At 35.3% G+C, this 27,462-nt stretch overlaps 1 protein-coding gene across 1 annotated transcript; it reads left to right on the forward strand.

The window, feature by feature from the left end:
- The first annotated feature begins 279 nt into the window (after positions 1 to 279).
- On the forward strand, positions 280 to 27,462 carry Smp_176070 (hypothetical protein). The gene is made up of 12 exons (XM_018791681.1): positions 280 to 894; positions 2,978 to 3,112; positions 3,976 to 4,165; positions 5,897 to 6,451; positions 11,071 to 11,351; positions 13,311 to 13,431; positions 13,528 to 13,570; positions 15,394 to 15,720; positions 18,558 to 19,005; positions 21,851 to 22,249; positions 24,565 to 25,266; positions 27,051 to 27,462. Exons 1-12 carry the CDS (start codon positions 316 to 318, stop codon positions 27,102 to 27,104), a joined length of 3,834 nt encoding a protein of 1,277 aa, XP_018645196.1. The 5' UTR covers positions 280 to 315; the 3' UTR covers positions 27,105 to 27,462.

Raw genomic sequence — 27,462 nt, forward strand, 5'->3', positions numbered from 1 at the left:
AACGGTTACTCAAACTTCGTGGATTGGTTGGGGTTAGATATAAACACTATCGGATGCCGGCTTAGTGCTCTGGCGCGAGACTGTTAGGTCTTGGGTTCGAATCTCGCGAGGCGAGGTCGTAGATGCGCACTGCTGAGGATTCCCACAATAGGACGAAACAGCCGTCTAGTGCTTCCAGGTTTTCCTTGGTGGTCTAGCTTCAATTGTCTCATGCTTTCAACTATGATAATGTTTCATGATTCAATAAACCATCTTACCGTTATTGCGATAATGAATTTATTTAATCTTCATTCTTATATTTCAGTTCAAATCAAAATGTCTTCTAATCCAAATCAAAAATCATCAAAATTATCAAAATCCGGTTTTAAAGGATTATCTCGATCAAAAAAACATAAAAAAGGTAGAAAAGATAAAGAAGAAGTTGAACAAGAAGAAAAAGACAAAGTAAACCAACTTAATATTTTAAATACTTCGCCTAAAACATTAACCACCTATCAAGATACATTAAATGATCAATCAATGGAAAAGAACTCTTGTTCATTGAATGAGATAAACTCTATGGATTTACAACAAACCACTAACGGCATAAACGATCCGATAGTTACCAATTCTATTACTGGGGTAACTATTTCATCGACTACAAATGAAAATACTTTTAGTACTATTCTCAATCATAATAACAATAATAATAAATCAAAACAGAAAATTAAGAAAAAAGAGGAGAAAAAATTAAAGTATACTACTACTACTACTAACACTACTGATTCAATGATCACAGTTTCTCAGTCAAATTTACAACATTCTAATTCAATTAAAACTAAAAAGAAACGTGGCTTAAAATTACATTCACATAATAAATCGACAAAAAAAGAACAAACAAAAACTGTAAACAAAGTAAATTTCAATATACTTAAATGTGTATCATCATTTCATTGCATTTATTAATATATGTGTATCTTAACTGTCATATCAGTCAGTTACAACGTAGAACTTCGTACGTACGTACATCAGTTCGAGTTGCCATACCACATTAGCACAGAGATGCAGTTGTCATATATGATGTGCTGATGTTTGAGCATGTTAGTTGATCAGTTCTAAGTCACGTAGGAGCTAAGACGTATATGAATTGTTTCAAGTTACTACATTGTATTAGTATAAGCAAAAGAATATTAACATTGTTATATCGATTGTGTGTCCTGTCAGTTGTTATATCGAGTGCCTGAGTGCATATATGAACGTGCTGGTTCCCGCCAATTAGAGAGGAGTGAATTATCGATCAGTGCAATGATACACAAAAGCCGTATAAGCAGTCTTGAGTACTTAACAGTCCTGCTTTCTGCCTAGCCCAGCCAGTTAAGTCCAGAACACCAATAACAGCCTCTGCAATATGAATCATTATTCTTAAAACATACTGGGTTTATATACCAAACAGACAGACCACATCGTACCATATTGTAGAAAATAACATATGTACAAGATTTGGCCAAATGTGGCTGTGAAAGAGGGGGAACAGTAATTAATAGACTGGGTATAACTCAGGAATGGTAAATCGTACAGTAATAGTCTATGAGTCAAAATAAAGTGAACATCAATATGAATACATGAGTTACTTCACAATTATTCAATAGGAAATATGCATATCACATTGGTCCATAAATAGTCCTCAAAGTTACCATTCATAATTCTTCACGGGATATAACAAGAACAATAGTTCGTTTTCGATCATTTCTTCATCAAGCTCTACAATTACAAACTCGAAATTATTATTTTGAGAACCCAGGACTTAAGGGAAAATTTGTTCAACAATTCGAACTATTGGTTATGATAATCATATAGAACCCACCTAACAACGTTGTCTGCACCTACTAACTTGGCCCAGTTCAACAGTCGAAGAATTCATTGACTGATGTCATATCTTATTATGGCCTCACTTATCTTTTTCCAAGTTATTCTTACGTCATACAACATCACGTGTCGAAGTAGACATTAGTTGGTCACACACTACACATCTCACGATCACACCATTCAGTGAACATCCACCGCTACCTCCTTATCAACTTACCACTTACCATCTTTGCTTATTACCCTGCACCTACTTAACCTTATCATTCCTCATTCAGTGGTCTAACCATATACGACCAATACCTCGAGCACACCTGTGATAAAGTTGCAGTAATTTGTGAATGTATCCTGCTTTCGAGAGCAACGTTCTAAAAACAATGTAACGTTTAGGAGACTACTGGGTACTGCACTCTCTATTTAGTTGGCAGATTGAGATCTTATCTAGGGGAGAAGTGATCGAAATTGAAAAAAGCATGCTTGGGTTTTTGAATTTGTGTTAATATTGAATAAAACATTAACCCACGAGGGCTAATTTAATTTTGCTTACGCCTGTTACCCCCAATGAAATTTTCTATTACAGAGAAGAATTAATTCTCTAAAAAAATTGATAAACAACATATGAATGACTACATTATTCTGAGGTCTAACCTCATATGTTGGATGAGGATATGAATGAGGAAAGTAAATTTCAGCCGTTGGGGTCCGCGTGATTATCGTAACCAATGGTTGGAGACTCTAGGTGACATGGCTCAGAATCGATCACAATGGCGTAGGTGTATACACTCTTTATCTTCCCTTAAACCTTAAGATCAAAATTACTTCATATCTGTCTTTCTTCCTATACTATATCTTTATATACAACCTATCTTTTATATACTACCATCACCACTAAATTAACTATTTCTATGAATCCGGTGATCTTGTTGTGCTAATGAGATATAGCAACTTGGACCGATGCATATATATGCCTGGTCTTACGTTGTAGCTGACTGACTGACTGAAATTTCAACCTAACAGTTTTATGATATACTTTTGAATATATCGATAACATCATATATGCATTTTGCATTCATTTTATAACCAATATAACTTAGTGTAATTATTTTTTTTCGTTTTTGTCTTACTCATTGTTTAGACTATTTTTGGAATGCCTTTAGATGTAGCCTGTAGCAGAAATCCTAGTCATGATGGAATTGTTCTGCCAGCATTTTTTCGTCATTGTATCGATTATATTGAACAATATGGTTTAAGTTCTGAAGGAATTTATCGTGTAAGTATTCATTTTCTTTTCAATAATTATTTACATTCAGAAACTGTAATATTGCCTTCAAATGCCCTGATACAGCCGAGTGTGGGGAGAGTTCGCTCTCCCTCTTGAAATGCTCTCACATCGCTACGCGTATACAGTCACTGTTCGAGTGAGTATATTAATCCTTCTGAAGGTATTTAAGTTAACACGAAACGTGAAAGTCTTAGTATTTAATTTTGTGTATAAAGATTGTGAAGGTAAACTGTTGAAAAATTTAGAAACTAAAGTGGTTACTTAGTTTCAGTTAGTTCTTGATATAAACTACTACATTCAATAATCAGAAAAAAACTTATACTTACAATAATTATGTACTTATAAGTGACTAATTTCAAGAGCTAATTTCTCGGAATTCTAGTGAGTAGCTGTGACCTTTGGGGTTCGACCATCTTGAGAGTATAGCAGTTACCCACCCGTTGTATTGCATGGTGATGGTCGCACAGGTTCGTAAATTAACTGAAGTTTGAAATCCGGATATGTGAACAAAAATAATGTAATTTTTGAACAGTCGAAGTTTGCAACTCAATGGGAGCAAAGATTAAACATTTGCTGAGATACCGTAAGGTCTTGAATTAGACACTACGGTGAAACAAGTATCTAGTACTTTCTGGCGTTCAGCGACTGTTTATCTTTATTCATTCCATGATATAAACTATGAAATAAAATGGTTATCCAGTGTACTCCCTGATTTTTAATTTATATTAGTTCAGGACTGTAAAATCATCTTCAAATTTTAGATAAATTATTTTGATTTACTCCTCTTTTTACTGATCACATTGAATATATTTTGTTTCTATACAGTTTATTTTCTTAACATGAAATTTTAGGTACCAGGTGTACATTCACAAGTGCAAGCAGTAATCTCTGCAATAGATAATGGTATAGAATTTCCAGATATTCCACCGACATCAGCAGCATTTTATTGTAATCAAGCTAACTATACTAAACAACGTTCTAGTCATTTTCAAATTGGATCTGATTCTAGTTCTAAAGGGAAAATACGACATCTAAGCTCATGTAAGTCAATGTATTAAATGCTAGTAATAATAATCGCCTTATTCTCAATACTTATGCGCTTAGTACAATATGTGATTCTCAGTAATAGCATTATATATATATTCCGTAATTTGATTGGAATTGGATCAGTGACTTCTTTGTTAATAGGTCATTAACTGAAATGAGGCGTAGGTTAATATGTAAAGATATAAAACCAGTAAATTCGTGCTTCAAATCTTCATCTACTGCAGGAAGTTGGGATATATATCACACATGTTCAACTACCGTCCATCTCAACACCTAGTACTATCGAGTATAAGATTATGTTAGAAGAAAGATGAAATTGAGACATAAGATTATTTCATGAAGTTATTGACAGTTGAGAAAGTGTGTTGGTAAATGTAGAGACTTCCTTAGTTAGAATTCTTTCTATAATCGTAATTATCGATTCGAGACGTTGTGTGACACACTTCAAGATTAACTACATAAAACCTATTCACATATATACATGATCTTGCAACTCTGTTTTGTTTAGCGGGCAACTTCATTTGTTATCATTAGATCAAATGGACTTTTTCTTTCTTTTCCAACAATCCTCATTGCTCTTTTCATACTATTTTCCTGACAATAAGAAGCTTCCTGAATTCCTCGATAGACAATTATCTGGAAAGTTTCATCAACCGTGATACTAATCAAAAATGATAACCTAAAACAATTCATATATGTGCCAGGTTTTTTTATTTATATAAGTAATTGTCTAGCATTTCCATATAATCGTCATTGTTATATTTACTAACATATATTTGATATAACGATGACGATTTCCACGTGTACCAGACTTGAAGTCATCATAATGATACGGTAGTCAAACAGATTATATGCTCTGTATCTAAACGAACTCAGTCAATTATGGTTAGAACAGGTGTATAATAGAGGTGTACACTTGAAAAAGACTTTTGAGAAATTGTTTACGAAGACAATATTGAATAAAATATAATTACAAAATGATGTCCACAAAAAGTCACACTGTTGGTCTAGAAGTTAAGCGTTTGCGCGCGAGATCGGAGGTCCCGGGTCCAAGTTCGCGTACAGGATCGTGGGTGTGCTCCGCTGAGGAGTCCCAAACTAGGACGAAACGGCTGTCTAGTGCTTCCAGATTTTCAATTGTGATCTAGCTTAGATCGACTCACGAATTTAACTGTTAGAATACTACAATCCTCATTCCGATAAAGTAGCTTTAGTTAACAAATTATATTTCTTTACAGACAATGGTTATGATAACGTAAGATGGTGGTTGGAGGTGATCAACAAGAAACCCTGGACCCGGGTTTCGTGCTACTTAGCACTCGTCAGCAAGGTGTACCTGTAATCTTGAGGGAGCTGGTGCTCCCTGACAGATTCGATCCCGTGTCACTCAGCTTCACAGTCAGAGACGTTACCACTGAGCTATTCGAGCCGCGACCAACCTCCTGTAGGACTGAGATGTAATCACAATTGATTAATCACTGGGTAGTGATCAATGTCATGTGTGTCAAGTCCTTCTTAGTGGTGATCGAATGATATCGATCAAGTTATGATGACACGATTCAAGAGCCAGTTACTAACCGCGTTTCACATTCACTTTAGATCACCTAGTGTTACACCCGAATAATGTGACCACGAATCATGTTTGGTTTTTGTAGGATAATGTCGTTTTCTTTATTTGACCTGATTTTTGTTTTATCATTTTAACATGTCTTATTTTGTTTTCAGCTCATTCTAAATCGAAAGAGTACAATTCTCAATTCTCGCATAAATCTTCAGATAACCGTGGCAGAAATATACCTACACCGACTAATTTTATTACAGGAGCATTCTGTGTGAAAAATTCCAATTCAGGATTATTTAATAATTCACCAATAAAACAATCTTCATCTATATTAACTACTACTAATCATAGTAGTATAAGTTCACAAACAACAGGAATCACTATACTACCCCATGATCCAGCTGTTATTGCTAGTGTAATCAAACATTTTCTACGTAGTTTACCTGAACCAATTTTAACTAAACGTTTAAGTAATGTTATTGAATCATTCACTACAGATAATATACAATTCTATCATAATTTATCTGTATTAATTCATCAAGAATTACCTATATCAAATCGTTATTTATTAGCATGGATTATACAACATATGATGCATATTATTGATAGAGCTGGTGAAAATCGTATGACATTAGCTAATATTATTATTGTATTATCACCATGTTTAGGTATAAGTCATCGTTTATTGGGTATATTATTAAATCCTATACCGCCTAAAGGTATGTTTTATTATATTTTTTTCAAACAAAATATTATTATTTATACTGAATGAGCAATGAGTATAGAATGTTAGCTTAATAATGGTGAGAACAATATGATATTTATTCAGATGTAAACCACCCCCCCTACCTACACTAGTTTAAACAGCCGTAGCCCCAAAATGCCCTGGTACTGCCGAGAGTGGGGAGAGTACGCTCTCTCTCTCGAATTGCTCTCACATGGCCACGCGTATATAGCCTCTGACAGGGAAGTCCTACTCACTGCCTTCTCGTGCGGGGCCGAGGTGTTGTTTACGAAATTGAGAGGACGAAAAGCGAATGTTCGACGCTTTAACCGGGTTGGTGGACACGGAAAGTTCACCTAGGGGAGTTGGAAAACCCTGATTCTAAACCAATGGTGTACATTAGTTCCAGTATTTTGAAGGAACAAATGGCGTATGAATCAATCGTTAGTCACCGGCTACCATGGGAGTGTGTCTCCTCACGATGCTCTCCACTGCCTTGTGGATTAGACCTTTAGGTCAAAGGCTCCGGGTGTGGCCCCCTAAGCAAACCACCTGTTTCACTTTTGGCACCTGGGCAGTATTACAGCCCTCACACAAATCAAATGAGATTTGTGTGGCGCATATGTATCTGGTGCCTCTTTGTACCAATATTTATGTGTTTAAAGAAATAAATACTAAACAAAAGGTCTTAATTAAAAGCAGTGTGTCTCAAACGTATTATGGAAAGCGACAACTACCTTGTCTTTTAAAGTCGATTATGTTCGAGTTTGACCTTTCGAGCTCTGACTAATTAGTCGTATAGTTCAGGAGTATTATTTTTTTATATTTTAATTAACGGGGTTTGCATAATATCGATTATTTGGTGTAACGATAATGATAGTATCTTCTTCAGAAGTTGAATTTGTTTTAATGATTTATTTATCAATGTTTTTGAAACTTATTTTGAAATGACGATTGAGATTTGCAACACTTTATCACTACTGACTCTGTCAAGGTATGTTAATTTTTTTTCAAGATGATACCCATACTTTAAAACAGTCTATTTTACTATACGCCATAAAATCTTGAAATACTCGATCTTCGAATAAATTTATCATTCTGGAACCATACATTAGAAAATATCAAGTTTAAGCCACAATTCTATATCGAGGTGATGAACCACAGCAAATCCTTAAATCATGCACAATTACAGCCTATTATAAAATAACTGTCATTCTTCGAAATGTTTTAATTTGCCTCGAAACACAAATGTGTCTACAAATCAGGAGGTGTAAATTGTGATGCTTTTTGTGTCTGAGGATATTCTTGGGAAATGATAACTCGTACCAAGGTACAATAGAAGCTGCATAAATCCCCTCTAAATAATCCTGCAGAACTAGAATATCTACAAATTAAATCAACAGTAGTAGTACATTTTATTTTTAGCAACTGCAAATCGATATTAGTCATGTCAAAATAATTCAAAAAGGGTTTCTCCAATTATTGAGAAAGGCGAGTGTCGGATGCTTCTCATATTATTGTCAAACCCTACCGTACTCAATAGAAACGAAAGCTTAGGAATTCAGCTCAGAGAACAAAAGTCCATCAAAATCATCCACTTGAGCTACAAATCTTCTCCACTTAGTAATCCATCCAACATAAACCATTTAACCAAATATCTACATATTTAATTCTGTTGACATCTAACACCATTAATATTTTTGACCCTACTCATCCATATTACAAATATTACATTTTCCACTAACATACAAACAAGTAGGTCTGACTTCGAATCACCTTGATTGAAATGACACAACATTAACATGATCAGACCTGTTTGATTTTACTAAAAGTATTCTGATTCATTTCCTTTCTACCATTTAAGCTGCCAGATCCTTGATTTATTTATTCTCTAAGAAAGTAACTTACACAAAGTCACGATACGTCAAAAATTTAATATTCTACATATTGGGATTCTACAAATACATCATTATGACTATGTTTTTTGTGTATAACGGTTCTTCAGTGTTCATCAAAGACAAACTCGGTGATAAAATTCAAGGTTTTTGGATAACATTTCAGGGATACTCGAGTATAATTTGTCTCACTGATGACTTTGCTTGAAATAATCAGTTAATCTGTGAGCAACGTAGGACCTAACATATGTATGCATCGGTTAAATTTCTCATATCATATTTGCAGTGACATGAAATTATCAAGACGATCGCTAGGGTAGCAGAAGTAGTATTAGGTTAGATTAGGCATAGACAATATGATATGAAAAAGAACTAAAAAATTTCGCTGAATAAAAGGTATAATCATTTCAAGATTAAAAGTGAGTGAATTTGTTCAATTGTAACCGATTCTGAGCCATGTTATCGCTAGCACCTTCAACCATTACCTACGATAACCGCACATACGCCAACCAAGTAGTCTGAACCTGCCGACACGTTTCAGTCTATGAGTCAATGTGTAGAGCAAAATATTAATAGACAAATATACTTTTAGACCTTATTTACACCTGACGAAACCGTTTATAGACTATTGATTATTTTCATACATAAACATTTAATTGAGTTACTTTAAAGTAACAATATGACTGAAACCCGTGGACATTGATCTATGCACTTAGTAACTGACTGAGTGAAATCTACCTAAATTGAGTTAAAGTAATTGGACTTTGAACCAATGCCCTAGTGTTGTGACTTGACCTAGCCGTCGCCCAATCGTTATGTCTTGGCCAAGGTCGTTGCTGATTTGTTATGACCTTACGAATTAAACAAGGACGTAACTTGCGTGAATTATCCGCCAATAGAATACGACTTCTACGACCTCCACACTGTGACAATGACGTTCGATTAGTATGAGTAATCTAGCGTCCTTATTGGTCCTTTATCCGCCTAACCCGTCCACTTGAGTCCAGAACACCAATAACAGCTTCGGCAATATAAATCGTTTATTCCAAGTATACTTTGTTTATATACCAGACAGACAGACCACATCACACCATAAAATAGAAAATAATAATTGTACAAAACCAAGCCAAATGTGGCTGTAAGCGTGGGAGACAATAATCAATAAACTGAGTATAGCTTAGGAACAGTAAATCATATAATAATAATCAATAGGTCAAAATGAAGCTTACGATAAGATGAATATAGATATAGATAATCTAGTTACTGAATAGTTATACAATAGGAATATACATAGAACAATAGTCCGATAATAGGTCCCGTAAGTTATCCGTACTTACTTCTTCCCTAGTATATAACACCTAGCTTATTTGATGTCTGAATGCTTCGAATATAAAATTATTACCCCGTCCTGGAGCATATAAAATCTCACCTTATTGAAGTTTTTTATTCAAGGTTTATTTTGTGAACGGTTGCTCAAACATCGTGGATTGGTTGAAGTTAGACATTAACACCGTTGGATGCCCGCTCAGGGGTCTAGACGTGCTCTGGCGCGAGACTGGTAGGTCCTGAGTTCGAATCTCGCGAGTGCGGGATCGTGTATGCGCACTGCTGAGGAGACCCATAATAGGACGAAACGGCCTTCCAGTGCTTTCATGTTTTCCATAGTGGTTTAGCTTCAATTGACTCATGATTTCAACTATGAAAATACTGAAATATCCACAAAAACCCCTTCTGGTTTATTTATTTGCTGTTTTGCATCGTATCACAATTCTGTCCAGTGAAACTTTCCCACTTTTCATATTTGGAAAATTTTACTAATACAGAGTTCTGGTCACATGGTCTCACGTCAATTTTATGTTGGAAATATATGTATAAAAATATGTCATTTATCGTACTGGAGATGAAATATTAGACTGGTAATACACGAGAGCATTTTCAAATTGATTGATGCATATCGAATAATTATTACAACATAATTACACTTTAGCATTACACAACCGAATTACTACTTACTTACTTACTTACGCCTGTTACTTCCAATGGAGCATAAGCCGCCGACCAGCATTCTCCAACCCACTCTGTCCTGGGCCTTCGTTTCTAGTTCTATCCAATTTTTGGTCATTCTTCTCATGTCTATCTCCATTTCTCGGCGTAATGTATTCTTTGGTCTTCCTCTTTTCCTTTGACCTTCAAGATTCCATGTGAGGGCTTATCTTGTAACACAACTGCATAGTCATTACAATAAGTATGTTTTTGTTTCTATATGGTCACAACTATAGGGAAAGAATACAACTGTTTAAACTAGTTTTCTCAACACTTTGTGAAATCAATAAGTTGTTTAGTTAAAAAGTGTTTTAAACAATCATAGGAAAGTGGTCAATGTTTATGGTTTCGAGTCCCAGGGTGAACATCAACTCTGAGATGCAGGTACATCCAGTTGACGAGTCCCAAATAGGACGAAACGCGCATCAAACTGGATTCCACTGCTAGCCACTATCCATCTTTGCCTATCATGCTCGTAAAAGTTTGATTTTAACTTGTAATATTAATAATAATGCAACCTTTGCTATAAACTACAATATATAGTTGGCCCGGATGTACTTAATTATGTGTTTCTTTTTTTTCCATTGTTATTCAATTCCAATCATCATTTGTTCTTCAATCATCAATCCACTTTGCTACTCATTCCATCTATCTGTCATAAATATGCATGTTAAAGATTTTTCTTTGGATCTATGTAAATTAGATCCAAAATTGCCTCCATTCACGACAAATAATATTGATCCAAGTAATTGGCATTGGTTATTTCCTCATCCAATCTATCTATTAAAATCTTATATACCTCCATTAAAATCATTATATGGATTAGAGTTGCCTGATACTAATGAAGAATTAGATATTGAATTGAAGAAACAGGAATCATTGCTTGCTTATTTATGTGAACAAATTCAAATGGATAGTGATGAAGGCAATTCTAGCAAAGAATATCATTTACGTAATGTAAGCTTAAATTGATTGTTTATGTGTGCTTTCTCTCGCTCTTTGTCTACTCAAATTGTATTCATTATACTGGCATCATTGTTGAGTTTGTTTGAGTTTCTTAACACTCTGAAATACAAATTCATTAGTAATAATAGTTCATTGGTTAAAAAAGTTCATTTTTAGCTATACGCCTGTAGGTTCGAACACAGCATTCCATTTCTTATTTAACTTGTATAAACAGGTAGTATTACTAACCCTAATTCCCAAAATGTTTAGTTCTCAGCTGAGCAGACAAATACGTGATTCTTTATTGAGTTATATTATTCAATGAGTTTCGATAGTGTTATATCTAATAAAATTAAGAATTACTATGTAGTAGCCTAGGCAACAAACCTTCCCCCACAAATACATTAATTTTGTAATCACTGTGTAATTTTACACCATTTGATCATTTATAATCGTGAATCTCAATTACATATTATCAGTTTAGAATTAAAGTTTTCCGACCTCTTTATATACCGTTTGCATTAATCTATCCGATTTATGCACTGAATTTCCTCTTTTCCTGAAGCAATTAAGTATAATTTTTTTTCGAAAAAGCTAATAGCTCGCGACAATGTCTTCAGAAAGAAATAAAGTACCCTTTTCACTCTCAGTTGTAGCAAGGGATTCGAAAACAGTCTGAAGTGTGTGATTCTTAACAAAAATGTTGTTCAATGGACTCACGCTTGCAACTATGGAAATACAAGTTTTCCGAAATAATTCACAAAATTCCTTTATTAGTCCTTATGATAATATAAACAATCCATGAAATAATGTTTTATTTTACCTAATCACATTTAAACATTATAAGCAAAGATGGATAGTGGCTAGCAGTGGGATCTAGTTTGACGCGCATTTCGTCCTATTTGGGACTTGTCAGCTGGATGTACCTGCATCACAGAGTTGATGTTCACTCTGGGACTCAAACCCAGTACCACATTTAAACAGTTTGTGATTTTGATGATTTTTGACTAAATAAATATCTAATATTTAAACATATTCAAGCATATTATAACTAACCAATCCATGTACACACAGTTTAATGTGACTAGGTTTTCAACTATTCACACCTATGTAAAATCATAATAAACAATTGTTGTTCTCCACTGGTCACTGCTTCTCACTAGAACTTCACGAAATACCTCATGGAGCCAGTCACTAGTGAGCATATGATCTTTATTAAAAGGGGGCTTTGTGGAGATTTTTAGTAATTTTATATAGTTGAAATCATGAGTCAGTTGAAGCTAGACCGCCATGAAAAACCTGGAAGCACTGGACGGCCTTTTCATCCCATTGTGGGACTTCTCAGCAGGGCTCATTCACGATAATATGCTCACTAGTGACTGGCTCCATGAGGTATTTCCTGGAGTTCTAGTGAGAAGCAATGATCAGTGGAGTTCAACCAGGTCTGTTGTGAGATATAAACTCACTGAAGACAATGGTGAATAGTTGCTGAATTTCGTGGATTGGTTGAAGTTAGACATTAACACCGTTTGATGCTGGCCGGCTCAGTGGTTTCGTGGTTAAGCGCTCGCGCTCAAGACTGATAGGTCCTGGGTTCGAATCTCGCGAGGCGGGATCGTGGATGCGCACTGCTGAGGAGTTCCACAATAGGACGAAACGGCCGTCCAGTGCTTCCAAGTTTTCCATAGTGGTCTAGCTTCAATTGACTCATGACTTAAACTATATAAAATTACTAAAGATCTCCACAAAAACCCCTTGTTGTTCTGTTTTTAAAGAGTAATAGTTATTATCTTTTCTATCCGTACACAATATGATCCAAATATACTTTTTGATTATATCTATATAAGATTATTATACAGATGCCCCCATACACACATACGTGCATACACAAGCCGATTAATATGAAATCATTATCTTCCTATATTGTACATGCTCTCTTGTTGTTAATTTTTTTTTGAAAACTAAATTTAGGTACAGCATATAATGACAGAACTAAAACGACGTAAAAGCTTAACAGATCCTGAAGCGATTCGACAAGAAATAATTAAACAACAAGCACACCTAGATCGATTACATAATTTAATAATACAAAGTATATCAATGCCACCTACTAATATGCATACTACTACTATATCTTCTTCTTCTACTACTACTACTACTGCCCCTGTTGGTGGTGATGGGTGCTCAGGTACATCGAGTGGATCTAAAGATAATTGTAATCAACGTCGAAGGTATGTGTTTGTTTGAATAGTATAACTCATTTACGAGGTACAGGTTTGTATATTGAACTTTGAGCCATAATTTTTGAGTAAATACTACCGACGCTAATCTGGCTGCCCAAAACAATTTAAATGAAGCCCAGTATTTGTGGAAGAATTAATTAATCTAGTGTAAGTGTAGTTCTCATCATAACAGACTGATATCAGCTAGAGAATCATTGACAATCTTGGGTTACGTATTAATCTGTTGAGGAGTTCTAAATGAGGACGAAATGGCTGTTTAATGTCGCTCCCTCGTTTTTTATGAGCTCTGTAGGAATAAATATTGCATTCAATACAGTTTAATTGGTGCGTCATGGTACGCGCAACTTCAACTATCGTAATGAGTCAGTAGCTACACTGTCGAAAAGTGTTATGTTTTTTGTATATTATTTCACTTGATTTAACCATAGTGTCACAAAAACTGTTTATTCAGTGCACATTAAGTATAATGGTCATTTTGCAGTCTTTTCAAAACTTCACTTAGTTACTATCCAACCAGTTTTTATTTGACAATGATAAGCTTAGAAAACTGGTTTTTAGCTCAAAGCACGTTTTATGAAAAATGCACCTGTATTTTATCATTGTTTGACATTTTATAACTGTTATAAACGGGTAGGATACTTGTTATAACGCTAGGGTTTCTTGTTATAACAGTCCTTTCACTTTTTACACGTATGTGGGACGTTAATTCACCTTAGACGAATATCTACACTAGATTCCCTCCCAGTGTCGTCTATTCTACAGGACTTCAACACAACTCAGATTAAGAACACGAGATTAGCCTGACTAAAACGTCAATATATTTCCACACCATAATCCGACACAATCCAACAACAAGAACGGTCCATTAATAATAATAAGGATAGGGGAATATATAACACCTGTCACACTATCTACATGTCTGACTCAGCAAAACAACCAATCATTATCATTCTCGCCAACACATCAATAACTGGATCTTTTTTTACTGTACTTAATTCCTCAACTCGTAGTCCTCGCGTTTTTGATTAAATGCTGTCAATCAGTCATTAATTAAATTCACTCAAATGTATATGGGTTGACAAGTGGTGTGATGTAATGTACTACTTCGGCCCTTATACAGCCGAGATTGGGGAGAGTCCGCTGAGATGAAAAGCATACAGGATTAATGGTTCTTGTTTCTCTTCAGTTCATATGCCTGAACAAGAATAATGACTTATTTCACTCACTCATAAACAAGGTGATCTTAGAGATGGTTGTCATTCCCCGGTTCCCCACACGGCAGAAGAATGCTTCTTGAGGTACCTAGAAACTAAACCAGTTTACGTGTTGTCCTGAAAATCTGAGTTTATGACCATAGATCCCAAAGGACAACCACTTAAAGTTAGTTACACACAGTCTTTTTGTGTTAGCTTTGTACGTTTCGTACTTTGCAACTAGAGCAAGAAATCTATGAATTAAGATGAGGTGTGCTGATTTTGGATCTGACTTTTACCAACTCAATCCTTCATTTATTGTAAAGCGGCATCGCTGGCGATGCTAGTTGTCTAATAGAAACACATAACTGTCATCGGCACACTAAATTAACTACTTCTATGAATCCGGCGTTCATCTTGTTGTTGAGGTATGGCAACTTGGACCGATGCATATATGTGCCTAGTCCTACGTTGTAGCTGACTGACCGACTGAATATGTAATCAAATACAATATATTGTCATGTTTATTTTATTATCTATAGTTTTTATTTGTTCTTTATTTTTATATAACTATTTCTCACACATGTGTCTGTATTTAATTAAATAATATGAAATTAGAATTACTGGAACTGACAAACACTCAAAAGGTCATCGCCAACATTCAACAACCTTTGAGAAGATTCCTTATTCCGATGAACTATGGGAAGTTCAGCGTGAAATAACAACACTTAAACGCAAGTTAAAACAACATGAAAGGTCGAAAGCATTACAACAAAGCCAACAATCGTCAGATATGACGACAGCAACATCCACATCATCATCATTCGCGGGAACAAATGAGTTAAAATCAAATAATCCTTGTATTTTGTTCATGTCTGGTGCCCCATTAGTTATACCGTCAGTTTTGGAATTAGATCAGGAGGAAGTCCTTAATTTAACATTAAGGTTAGAGTTGATTATTATTTTGCATTAAAAAGATGGATTATGAATTCATGTATATAAGTGATGTGACATTTTTCACCTCAATAATATATAAGAAGTTTTTGTATTTCAAATCTTTAATGTATACTATGCTTCATACGTACTTACTTACGCCTGTTACCCCTCGTGGAGGAGCATAGGCCACCCATCAGCATTCTCCATCCAAATCAGTCCTGGACAATCTTTTCCAGTTGTTATTCATCCTTTTCATATCTTCTATTTCCCGACGCAGTGTTTTCTCTGGCCTTCCTCTTTTTCGTTTCTCTTCCGGATTCCAAGTTAGGGATTGCCTCGTTATGCAGTTTGGTGATTTCCTTAACGTATGTCCCATCCACTTCCAACGTCTTTTCCTAATTTCCTCTTCAGCTGGAAGCTGGTTTGTCCTCTCCCACAGTAGGTTGTTGCTGATGATATCTGGCCAGTGAATATTGAATATTTTGCGTAGACAACTGTTTATAAATACTCCGCCTGTAGCTCTTCTAGAGTTACTGCCGGTCCCAAGCCCGGGTAAAGGAGGAGGGTTGGGCATGGGGTTAGCGACTCCATCCCGTAGAAAAACTAATTCGCTAAAAAAACGCTAACCAGAAAAAATAATTCAAACTATGCTTCATGGTTTTATTTAATCCTCTTAGCTAATTTATTCTACTGTTGAATGGACCAGCACAAATCATTGGTAAGCAAATAGTGATTGTGATATCAATCATAGTAGATGGAAAGTAACGAATTTCTAAAAAAAAATTTAACAAATATCAAGGTATCCGCATCCTACCTACCATCATGCCACATTAACTAATTTACGGTACCTTTATTTATTAGTGATCTATTTCTTTCCGGTTATTTTTGAGCTTGACTCCGCCTGTAGCTCTTCTAGAGTTACTTCCGATCTTAAGCCCGGGTAAAAGAGGGGCGTTGGGCATGGGTTCGCCAACCCCATCCCGTGAAAAAAATCTCACTAAAAAAACGCCAACCAGATTAAACAAGTATTTTTGAGGTTGTTTTATCGTGAAACTGCCACGTGAATAGCCAACAGTTTTGATGTCCATAACAAATTCTTTATATGATGGATATTTGCTAAACATCTATGCCCATGCTATCTGTCTATGTTTTCTTACAGTTCTTACTTACTTACTTACTTACTTACTTTCGCCTGTTACTCCCAATGGAGCATAGGCCGCCGTCCAGCATTCTCCAACCCACTCACTCTGTCCTGGGCCTTCGTTTCTAGTTCTGTCCAGTTTTTGTTCATTCTTCTCATATCTGTCTCCATTTCTCGGCGTAATGTGTTCTTTGGTCTTCCTCTTCTCCTTTGGGCTTTATGATTCCGTGTGAGGGCTTGCCTTGTGACGCAATTGTGTGACTTCCTCAATGTGTGTCCTATCCACTTCCAGCGCTTCTTCCTGATTTCTTCCTCCGTCGGAATCTGGTTTGTTCTCTCCCACAGTATCTTGTTGCTGATAGTGTCTGGCTAACGGATTCGAAGTATTTTGCGTAGACAACTGTTAATAAACACCTGTATCTTGTGGATGATGGCTTTTATAGTTTTCCACTTCTCCGCCCCATACAGTAGAACTGTCTTGACAGTTATACAGGTTTGTTTCAATGTTATACAACAGGATAAAGAGAGTTCATAACTATTCTTTGTTCAACTTATTATTAGTTCTACAGGCATCACCAGGTAAACCTAAATTTGTGATAGAAATCAGTTGTTCAAATGTTATTTATTATCATATGATGAATATCTTACTCTGTCAGACTTGTAAAATTCATTAATACTATTTCTTATTGAACAACAAAAGCCTCATTTAATCAGCAAACAACTTATCCCGATCATGAAGTTTAACTTCCTCTAGTTAACTGACTTAGTCACTTTGATCAGTTACTTTATTTTGTGTCGTTTTAATGAGTGAGTATAAGTGAATGCAAAGGCATATCATACAGTGTCCACAATTACACAAAACTAGTTTGCACTATATTGTTGTACTATATTTGACACTGTTTTGGGAATATGATTCCTATTTACTAGTCTTCTGTCTTTTCTCTTGCGACGTTGCGGGTTCGATCGTTCAAGTAGTCTAGTATTACGCGGAATAGCAAGAATTAAAGCTCTAGATATAACAACTATCATACCCCATACTAGGACGAAACGGCCGTCCAGTGCTTCTAGATTTCCAATTATGGTCTAACTTACATCGACTCATGGTTTGAATTATTTTTTCTGGTTAGCGTTTTTTTTTTAGCGAGTTAGTTTTTCTACGGGATGGGGTCGCTAACCCCATGCCCAACCCTCCTCCTTTGCCTGGGTTTGGGACCGGCAGTAATTCTGGAAGAGCTAAAGGCGGAGTTCAGAATGGAGAATGCTGGTGAGCGGCCTATGCTTCTCGACAAGGGGTAACAGGCGTAAGTAAGTAAATTACATCGACTCATGAATTCAACTATTAATATCATGTTTTAATTACATAAAGTTTAAAGGCATCATCAGAATTTACTTTGTTTACTTATCTGTTTTTTTAGTTTTTTTATTGTTGAGTGTATTTGTATTGTGTGTGTGTGTGTGCAAGTGTGTTTAGTCTATATAAACATGTATTATTTACATATTAGTATTCATTACTAATTCATATCAATATTGTTATGGTGTATTTGTGGAAACAATTCTCAATCATATTTTGGCATAGAAATATATTCTCATTTTTATTTTGTGTTACCGGGGGAAATTTCTATCATAAAGAGGATCTATTCCCCCTTGCTTGAAATATGATAGATGATATTTCTCGTTTAAAATAAAACTTCTTTTTTCTGTTTAGAAAATTACCAATTGAACCAATTAGTTCAATGACACAACAACTACCTACGACTCGTGATGGTTGTTCAGAAAAATCAATCAATGATCATATTAACCATGGTAACATAGAATTAAATGAGCAAATCTCAACAGCAACACCATTGGAAACGATGACCACTGGGAATGGGACAGTGGTCACAAATGATTGTATACATCAAGAAGATAACCATCATATTGATAATGATGTTAATAATGATGAAGATGGTGGTGGTGGTGCTAATGATAATAGCTGTAATACATTAAATGTAAACAATATTATACAAGATGAAAATAATAACCATGAAGAAGGATATTTAAAAGAGAATACAGACAATGAGAATAAAGATAATCATATAAATGATAAATCTATGTATCAACAAGAAGTTTTGACATCAAATAGCCAACAACAAATGTCTAATATGGATAACCAAGTAAATTTCTATGATTATTATTATTTGATATATTAGCGCAATACATTTCGAACAATCTGATCACACATATACTTGTTAAGAACATTTATATATAAAAATAAAAGGTCAACTAGACTGGAAATGGGGGGGGGACAAGGATAATAATAATGTGAAAACAATTTGACACCTAATCACTCTGGACAATAAGCTAATAATATTACCAGGGTAGGTTTAAGGAGAGAACAAACTGTTTTTGAATAAACAAAAGGGGGTTTGAATTTTCGTATGGCTAAGGCTTCAATAAACCTCAGTATACGCAGGATTTGAAATTGACCAACTTGGTCTCATGTGCAGTTACGGGTAAGAGGGCTGATATCACTTCCCGGCTGCCCACACCGTGTAAGGGTATTTCTTGAGGGACCTGAAAAAGAAGTTGGATTAGTGTTGGTCTTAACGACCTGGGAGCGTGACCGCAGTGCCCAAGCGACAACTGCTTGAGGTCGGTCACACACGACCTTTTTGTGGGTAGTTTTGTGTTAGCTCCGTTCTTCAAAGGACCTTACCTCCGGAGACGGAAATTCGTGGGATAAGGTGAGGTGTGCATTTTTAGGGTCGACCTTTTCTAACCCCACCCCTCCTTGTGGGAAGGCAGCATCGCTGTTATACTGGTTGTCTGAAGGAAACACCTTACTGTCGTCACACCTCTGTACAGTCAGTAGTACGACTTCACCTTCGGACATTGGGTTCGCTGCTTTTAGTCTTACCGATCTTCAACCGACCTGTCTGGCATGGTAGGACCTTGAGGAACGATTGTTCCAGCCAGTATAGCTCGATTGGTTCATCACGATAGGCATGCACGACCACCACTTCAAGGTAGCAGCAACGGTCTGGCTCAGTATACGCCCTTTTACACTTTTAAACAACACAACAAAAGCCGAGTTAAGATCAATCTTATGACCTGTTTCAATTATATGTTTGTCAATAGAGGATGATAGATGTTTATCCTTTACTTTTATCGGGTCATTCGACTCTATTTGCTTTTGCAACCCACCCTATTATTATTATTCATAGTTTGCTTATAATATGAAAATAAGTATTGGTTTATAATATTTCTAAATCGTGACTAACTGTTAGCAACTGTATGTATATTATATATTAGAATGTATCCGTTATATTAACCTTCATTCACGTGAGTGGTTAATTGTAAAGTGAAACTTTTATATGCATTAAATGATTGAATCATGATAGTTTACATATTGTACAATAAATATTATTGATTCATAATTAATAAGTTTTAAAATAGTTGAGATGATAAATCAATTGAAGTTAGATCACCATGGAAAACCTGGAAGCATTGGATGGTTGTTTCATCCTATTGTGGGACTCCTCAGCAGTACGCATCCACTATCCCGCCTCGCGAGATTCGAACGCAGGACCTATCAGTTTTGCGCACGAAACGGCCATCCAGTGCTTCCAGGTTTTCCATGGTGACCTAACTTCAATTGATTCATGATCTCAACTATTAAAAAATTACTATCATATCCACAAAACCCCTTCTGATAATAATAAGTTTTAATTTGGAAAAAGAAATTGTATTTACTCATCTTTAAAGTGTTTATCTTTTCTTCTTTTCTCTTTTCTTTTCTTTTTTTGTATTTTAAAGTTTTTATTAAAAAGTATTGAAAAAAGTTTATGTTCTGTTAGTAATCACTAATCATTATTATTATTATCAGTCAGTCAATCAGCTACAACGTAGGACCAGAAACAAATATGCATCGGTCCAAGTTGCCATACCTCGTTAGCACAACAAGATCAACACCGGATTCATAGAAATAGTTAATTTAGTGGTGATGGTAGTATATAAAAGATAGGTTGTATATAAAGATATAGTATAGGAAGAAAGACAGATATGAAGTAATTTTGATCTTAAGGTTTAAGGGAAGATAAAGAGTGTATACACCTACGCCATTGTGATCGATTCTGAGCCATGTCACCTAGAGTCTCTAACCATTGGTTAAGATGATCACACGGACCCCAACCAATTAGTCTGCATCTACCAACATGTCTCAGACTATTTTCTGTAGTTATCAAGTTGATTTCACATTTACTTCATTCTTTATAGATAATCATGTCTATAAGTGTTAAAACCAGGTGTTACGTATTCCTGAACACCGATTACTACGGCGTGCAATGCTGACCAGTGTTGGAGACGGTTGGAAGATAGTTAGGGATGGACAAACCAAAACGTAGCATCAGTCCATAAAGTCACTGACTTCTGGTCTGAGCCTTGTTGGTAGATACAGACTACTCGGTTGGGGTCCGTGTGACTATCGTAGCCAATGGTTGGAGACTCTGGATGACATATCTCAGAATCGATCACAATGGCATAGGTGTATATACTCTTTGTCTTCCCATAAACCGTGAGATTAAAATTGCTTCATATCTGTTTTTCTTCCTATACTATATCCTTAGACACAATCTTTCTTTTATATATTACCATTATTAAATTACCTACTGCTATGAATTTGGTGTTAATCCTGTTGTGCTAATGAGGTATGGCATTTTAGACCGATGCATATATGTGCCTGCTCTTACGTTCAGCTAACTGACTGTTACCCCGGATACTTGCTTCTTCTTTTTGAACTATTTAGTCGGTATATTGTCTGCTTCTCACAATTATCGACTTATTTGTCTATGGAATGTGTAGTAATACAATTTTGTATCAAAACACATTTGTGCTAGAACATACTTTGATTATGAGTTGACTGATTACATTGAATTCTCCTATAGCTCTAACCTCAAAGAAAATTTTCACAAATCAGTAGTATATATATGTGTATATTTTCTTCTCATTTCAATTTTTTAGGTCGTTAAACAAGAGATCAAACCTGAGGATATTTTACATTCACCTTCAGATCAAACTCCTATAGAAATTAATGACAAAACTATTCCTAATGTATACACTCAGAATACATTGATCCCCACTAATACTAATGATAATAATATTGTATTATATCCTAATGAAACAACTTCGACTGTTGATAACTCAACTTATTCTATCAGTCATTCACCTTCACTTCCACCACCATCAGATTTAGCACCAAAATTGTCAGAATTTATTAAAACTTCTTCTACAGTTGATATAAATGATCCTAAATCACGTCAAATTATGTATTATAAAGCGCGTAAACAAGAATTGATCGCAATACAAACAGATTTACATGCACGAATACGTTCAGAAAATGCAGAAATTAGTCGATTACAGGTAAAGTATTTGATTAATTAATTAATTAGTTAGTTAGTTACCATGAGAAACCGGTATTATTACATAATAAGAGTGGGTAGCAGAGAAGCCAAAGTATATGTAGTAGTATCAGTGATATTGATAAAGATTTAATATAAAAGAATATAGTTCAAAAAAGAATGGATTAATATTAAAACTTAATATTCAGGAGAAGTTACTTACTTACTCCTGTTACCCCTCGTGGAGGAGCATAGGCCACCCACCAGCATTGTCCATCTAACTCTATCCTGGGCAATTCTTTCCAGTTGTTATTCATCCTCTTCATATCTGCTTCTATTTCCCGACGTAATGTGTTCTTTGGTCTTCCTCTTTTCCGATTCCCTTCCGGATTCCAAGTTAGGGATTGCCTCGTGATGCACATTAGTGATTTCCTTCTGAAAAACACTAACCAGAAAAAAATAGTTCAGGAGAAGATAGGGAATAATTGCAATCGATTTTGCGCCTTACAGTCCACAATCATTGTTAATAGCTATCTCACAAGCTTGCCAATGACTTTAATTTATGTTTCAAGTTATTTATTGCATGGTTTATAACGTACGTTGTTCAGTATTGGGTGACTTTCGATGTTGAATGCGTTGAATACTACCGTTTCGTCAATTATCCTAACTTACCTGGTTGGTGTTTTCACGGCCAGTTGTTCGGAACGTTGACATAGATATATTTATTTTCTTCCTTCCTCTAGATCTTGAGTTTTAGTATTTCTTTAAACATGCTTTTTTCTTCAGTCTTTTATAATTATACTCTCAGTCCTTGTATTTCTTACTATCATTAATACAGCAATTATTCTGACTCCTTTACCATTCATCTTGTTATTTTGTCATTGTTCTCACTTGGACTGATGTACGTTTAAGCCAGACTCTAGATTGATTACGACTGATTGAATTAACCTACCTACTAACATGTATACTAAGTTTTAAAGATGTTTCAATGAAATATTAAATTTTAAACCTGGTTGTATTCTTCATCTTTCACTTTTTAAAGATAGGAATAATTTTCAATACTACTTAACATCACAAGGATTTTTAAAAGTCGTATTTGTCATGAATCAACATTTGTTTTGAATACTATCTTAACCTGAGTCTTTCCCAGAAGTATATGCTGACAGTCCATTTAGGGACTGAATCTAGGATCTTCAGATCTGCCTTCTCGATAGGTTATCGAAGTTTTAGGCTAATGGTAGAATTAAACCAGGTTCCCTTAGGCTATCGTCGCTCTATGCTGAGCATTCATTGGGGTTGAAATAAAGACTGTCTTATACTTTCGCTCTGAGTTCTTAAAGTCATAAATTTGATCCTTATTGGGGGACGTAGGTGCACATGGCTGTGGAGTGTCATACTACCATGAAATAACTTTCCAGAGCTTCTTGATTTTCAATATTACTTCGAATAATTTCAGCCCATGGAAACTACGGTTCACAAATTGAACTAACATCCATAAGATATTTCATTAATATTATTATTATTGGACCAATGTTTTTCACCACGGACTCTAATACTTGCAGATGAATATTTCTGAAGTGTCACGGATTGAAACTAAACTATTATCCACTACCTCCTAATTTTAAAGCGTCATCGTACAAAGTCATTTCCTTAAAACAATTTGATTTTGGATTAGAAGTTGTTACTGTAGCGAATAATTCATATTAGTTTAATCTGTAATCACGACACTTTATCAACTGATGTGGGAAGATTATCTGAAGAGCTTGTGAATTTCGGGTTAAGAAAGGGTCTATATTTAATATGATGACACGGTAGTAATCAAATTCAATTATTCTATACACCGACTTTCTCTTTACACTGACTTATTTCTCTTCGTTATTTATTTAGATCCGTTTCTGATGGTTGGAGGCAACTTGTTCAAATCACTAAGCCTAGGTTTTGTGATAGTTGACACTCGTCAGTAAGGAATATTCGCCATCATGAGGGAATTAATGTTCCCTGTAATGTTCGAACTCGCGTCAGTCAAAGATGTTATATATCAGACGGCTGAATGAAAACATTAGCTATTTAAAATGATATAGTAGCGGACTCTATTTCTTTGTAAATAAATTAGATGGGGATGTAAGTGTCTGGTTGTATTTTTACATTAGATACTGAATAGTGTAAATAACTTTTATTTCAGAGATGGAAATTGATCAGTACAGTTAACCAGAGGCGATATACTTTCATTGAATACTCTGTTGTAAATCAATGTTTATTCTCCATTATTATTCCTTGTTTCTGTGTAAAACTAATCATTCGTTCTAAGATCTATTTTTCTGTTTTCTTTCAACATAGTCCTGTATAAATCACCTCCTAGAATCTGGTGGTAGACGAGCTAAACGAATATATCGTACCTATATGACGGCTAAACGTTTTTGTCCAGCTTGGTTGTTAAATCAAAATCCTATTATTTCAACACCACGACATACTTTGAATAATGAAGATCAAATGAATTATTATATTTCCCAACCATGGACTAAAATAGCTGAAAGTTTAACAACTGTAATCAATGACAATGTTCTTGATGATGATGATGACGATCATACTACTGCTACTACACAATATAGTAGTATTAATAATCAAAAAGAAACATGTTTGCTCGATGAGTATTCAAGTGATTCCGATCGTCACCACCGTCATCTTCATTTTGATAATGATGATAATGGCGATGGTGATTCGTTGGTAGAACCAATTTTAACGAATAGAGGTTCTTCACCTGATTCAGTCGCTTATTCACGTCTAACTGAAGAAGAAAACGATATAAATTCTGTACGAAATGTACAACTAACAAAACGTGAACAAAACAATGATGATGACGACGACGACGATGATGATGATGAAGAAGAAGAAGAAGAATATGATGATGAAGATGAATGTGAGCTAGAGTTAGCTACAACATTACATCAACTAACATTGGATAATGCTCGTTTAGAACAACTCAATGCTCGTTCGTTAGAAGCTATACAAGCTGAACGAAATCGCTGCGCCGATTTAAAAGTATGACTTTATGGTATACATATATGTATTCTTAAATTGATAACATAAATCGGTTCTTTTCATCCGTAACACTAGTAAAATTTGAGCTTTTTTATAAGATACCATTATCACTAGTGCATCTCCTTAAGATGCTCCACTGCCTTGTGGACTAGACCTTCAGGTCAAAGGCTCCAGGTGTGGCCCCCTAAGAGAACCACCTGCTTCAGTCTGGGCACCTGGGCAGTATCATAGCCCTCACACAAATCAAACGAGATTTGTGAGGCGCATATTTATCTGGTGCCCCTTTGTACCAATATTTATGTGTTTAAATAAATAATAAATAATCACTAGTGCATATTTGCGTGGATTATGACAATTCTAGTTGTTTCATTAAAGTTGAATAATCAAACACTAACACATGCACGACCGTAGCTGTTGCCGTGACTTGATGATTGGCCTTGTACATAGTGATGACCTAATCGAATTTTAGAAGCTAGAACACTCATCCTTTCAAGACAGGTTAAAGTATTATGTTTCACGTTCAAGCCTACCCGTATGTACTTCATTGTAAGCAGACGAATATTATCAATATCTTCACATATGAAGTATATCTGAAAATCCTGTACATGGGACTGTTTTCGAATATTAATTTGTATTAAGCAACTTATTTAAAGTTATGATAAAGTGACTAAGTCGGTAAATCTAATGCTTCAGTGCTTGTTACTCATTTCCAAGTCCCTTGTTGTAACCCGACTACTTTTATAAGGGAACTTGAAAAATATCCATCTTAATTCAAGATTAACTTATGACCTCTGCAGTCTAGAAACTTTTGGGTGCTTTCTAAATGTAGTGACTCCAACCAAAATGTGACAACTCCACATTCTTCTGGATAAGTTTCTCTTCCATGCCTATTGAGTCAAAAATCTTCAGTCTTTTTCTGGACCTCTAGAGATTTTATTGAGGGCGTTTGATGCAACGCATTTGTTAGGTAGGGATTTGTGTATTATTGCCTGACTTGCGGCACATTTTAGGTGTGAGAATTAATTCTTCTACCTGAACTGATGTATCTGGTGTGGGGTTCTAACGCACCTGCTAGCTGTAAAATCTGAGTGATTTAGGCGAGAATATAATTTATGGACGAACCAGTCAGATTTAAGATAGCAATTGTTGGATTTTGGCTCGAAATCCATTCGTCAATAAGACTAAGTAGCATCTTGGCATTATAGCTGGTGTCAGTTCGTGATCAGAATCCTAGCTGTAATTCCTGATCCCAACATCCAATCTTCGGTCCTAATTCCAATCCCTCACACTAATTTATAACCCTCATTTAGCCCTAGTAAGTAGTAGGTGGATACTTAAGGGTTCTTCAAAGGTCTCCCGTAAACTGTGGATTCACCGTGATCTTATCACTAATTCACCACCACATCAATAATTTTCACTGATGGTTTATTAATCAAGAAGAACTAGTGAACAGCTGCTTCAATTTGAACGATTTCGCACTTCTGTAGTTGCTTCTGAAGTCGTTTTTATAAAAGTCTTGAGACCGCAGCATTTTGCGTTCTGATACGTACTAGTGGTGAATTCCATCCAACTTTCTGTATTCCATCTACAATTACTGGGCTACAAATCTTCTTTACACCCTATGAGGGCCATAGATCATTTTATTTTCATGTATATATATGTGTATAACCGGAGTGTGTGTGTGTGTTGCGGGGGTAGTATTATTTGTCTAACTTTTTTATTTCATACCTTTTCACCATTACCTGCCTTATTTACGTCTACGTATTGCGTTTATTTACATACAGGTTTTACTCAAACTTCGTCATAATTCCTACAATAAACCAATAGGCACTATTTAATCATCAACAATCAGTAATAACGATAATAATAAGGAGAAGAAATTTGAACAGTTTGATCCGCTGGATCCACAATGTTGCGATTTCAACCAACCAATCAACCATCATCATCACCGATCATTGTTCTAATGTTACTTATCAAGGCAATCTGTATTCCATTTATTCATCCTTCTCATTTTGATTTACCCCCCCTTTTTTTAAAATCATGCATTTAATTTCAATCTATTCTATTTCAAAAATAGGTCATAGTTTTTATAATTATTGAAACTATGAATAGAATCTGTGATTTACCAAACACCATAACTTTTAATTCTATTCTTAATGTTAACCAATTGTGACATTGATGATTGTGTATATTTTT

Source organism: Schistosoma mansoni (assembly GCF_000237925.1).
Source record: "Schistosoma mansoni, WGS project CABG00000000 data, chromosome 1 unplaced supercontig 0135, strain Puerto Rico, whole genome shotgun sequence".
In the NCBI taxonomy this organism is placed as follows: Eukaryota; Metazoa; Platyhelminthes; class Trematoda; order Strigeidida; family Schistosomatidae; genus Schistosoma; species Schistosoma mansoni.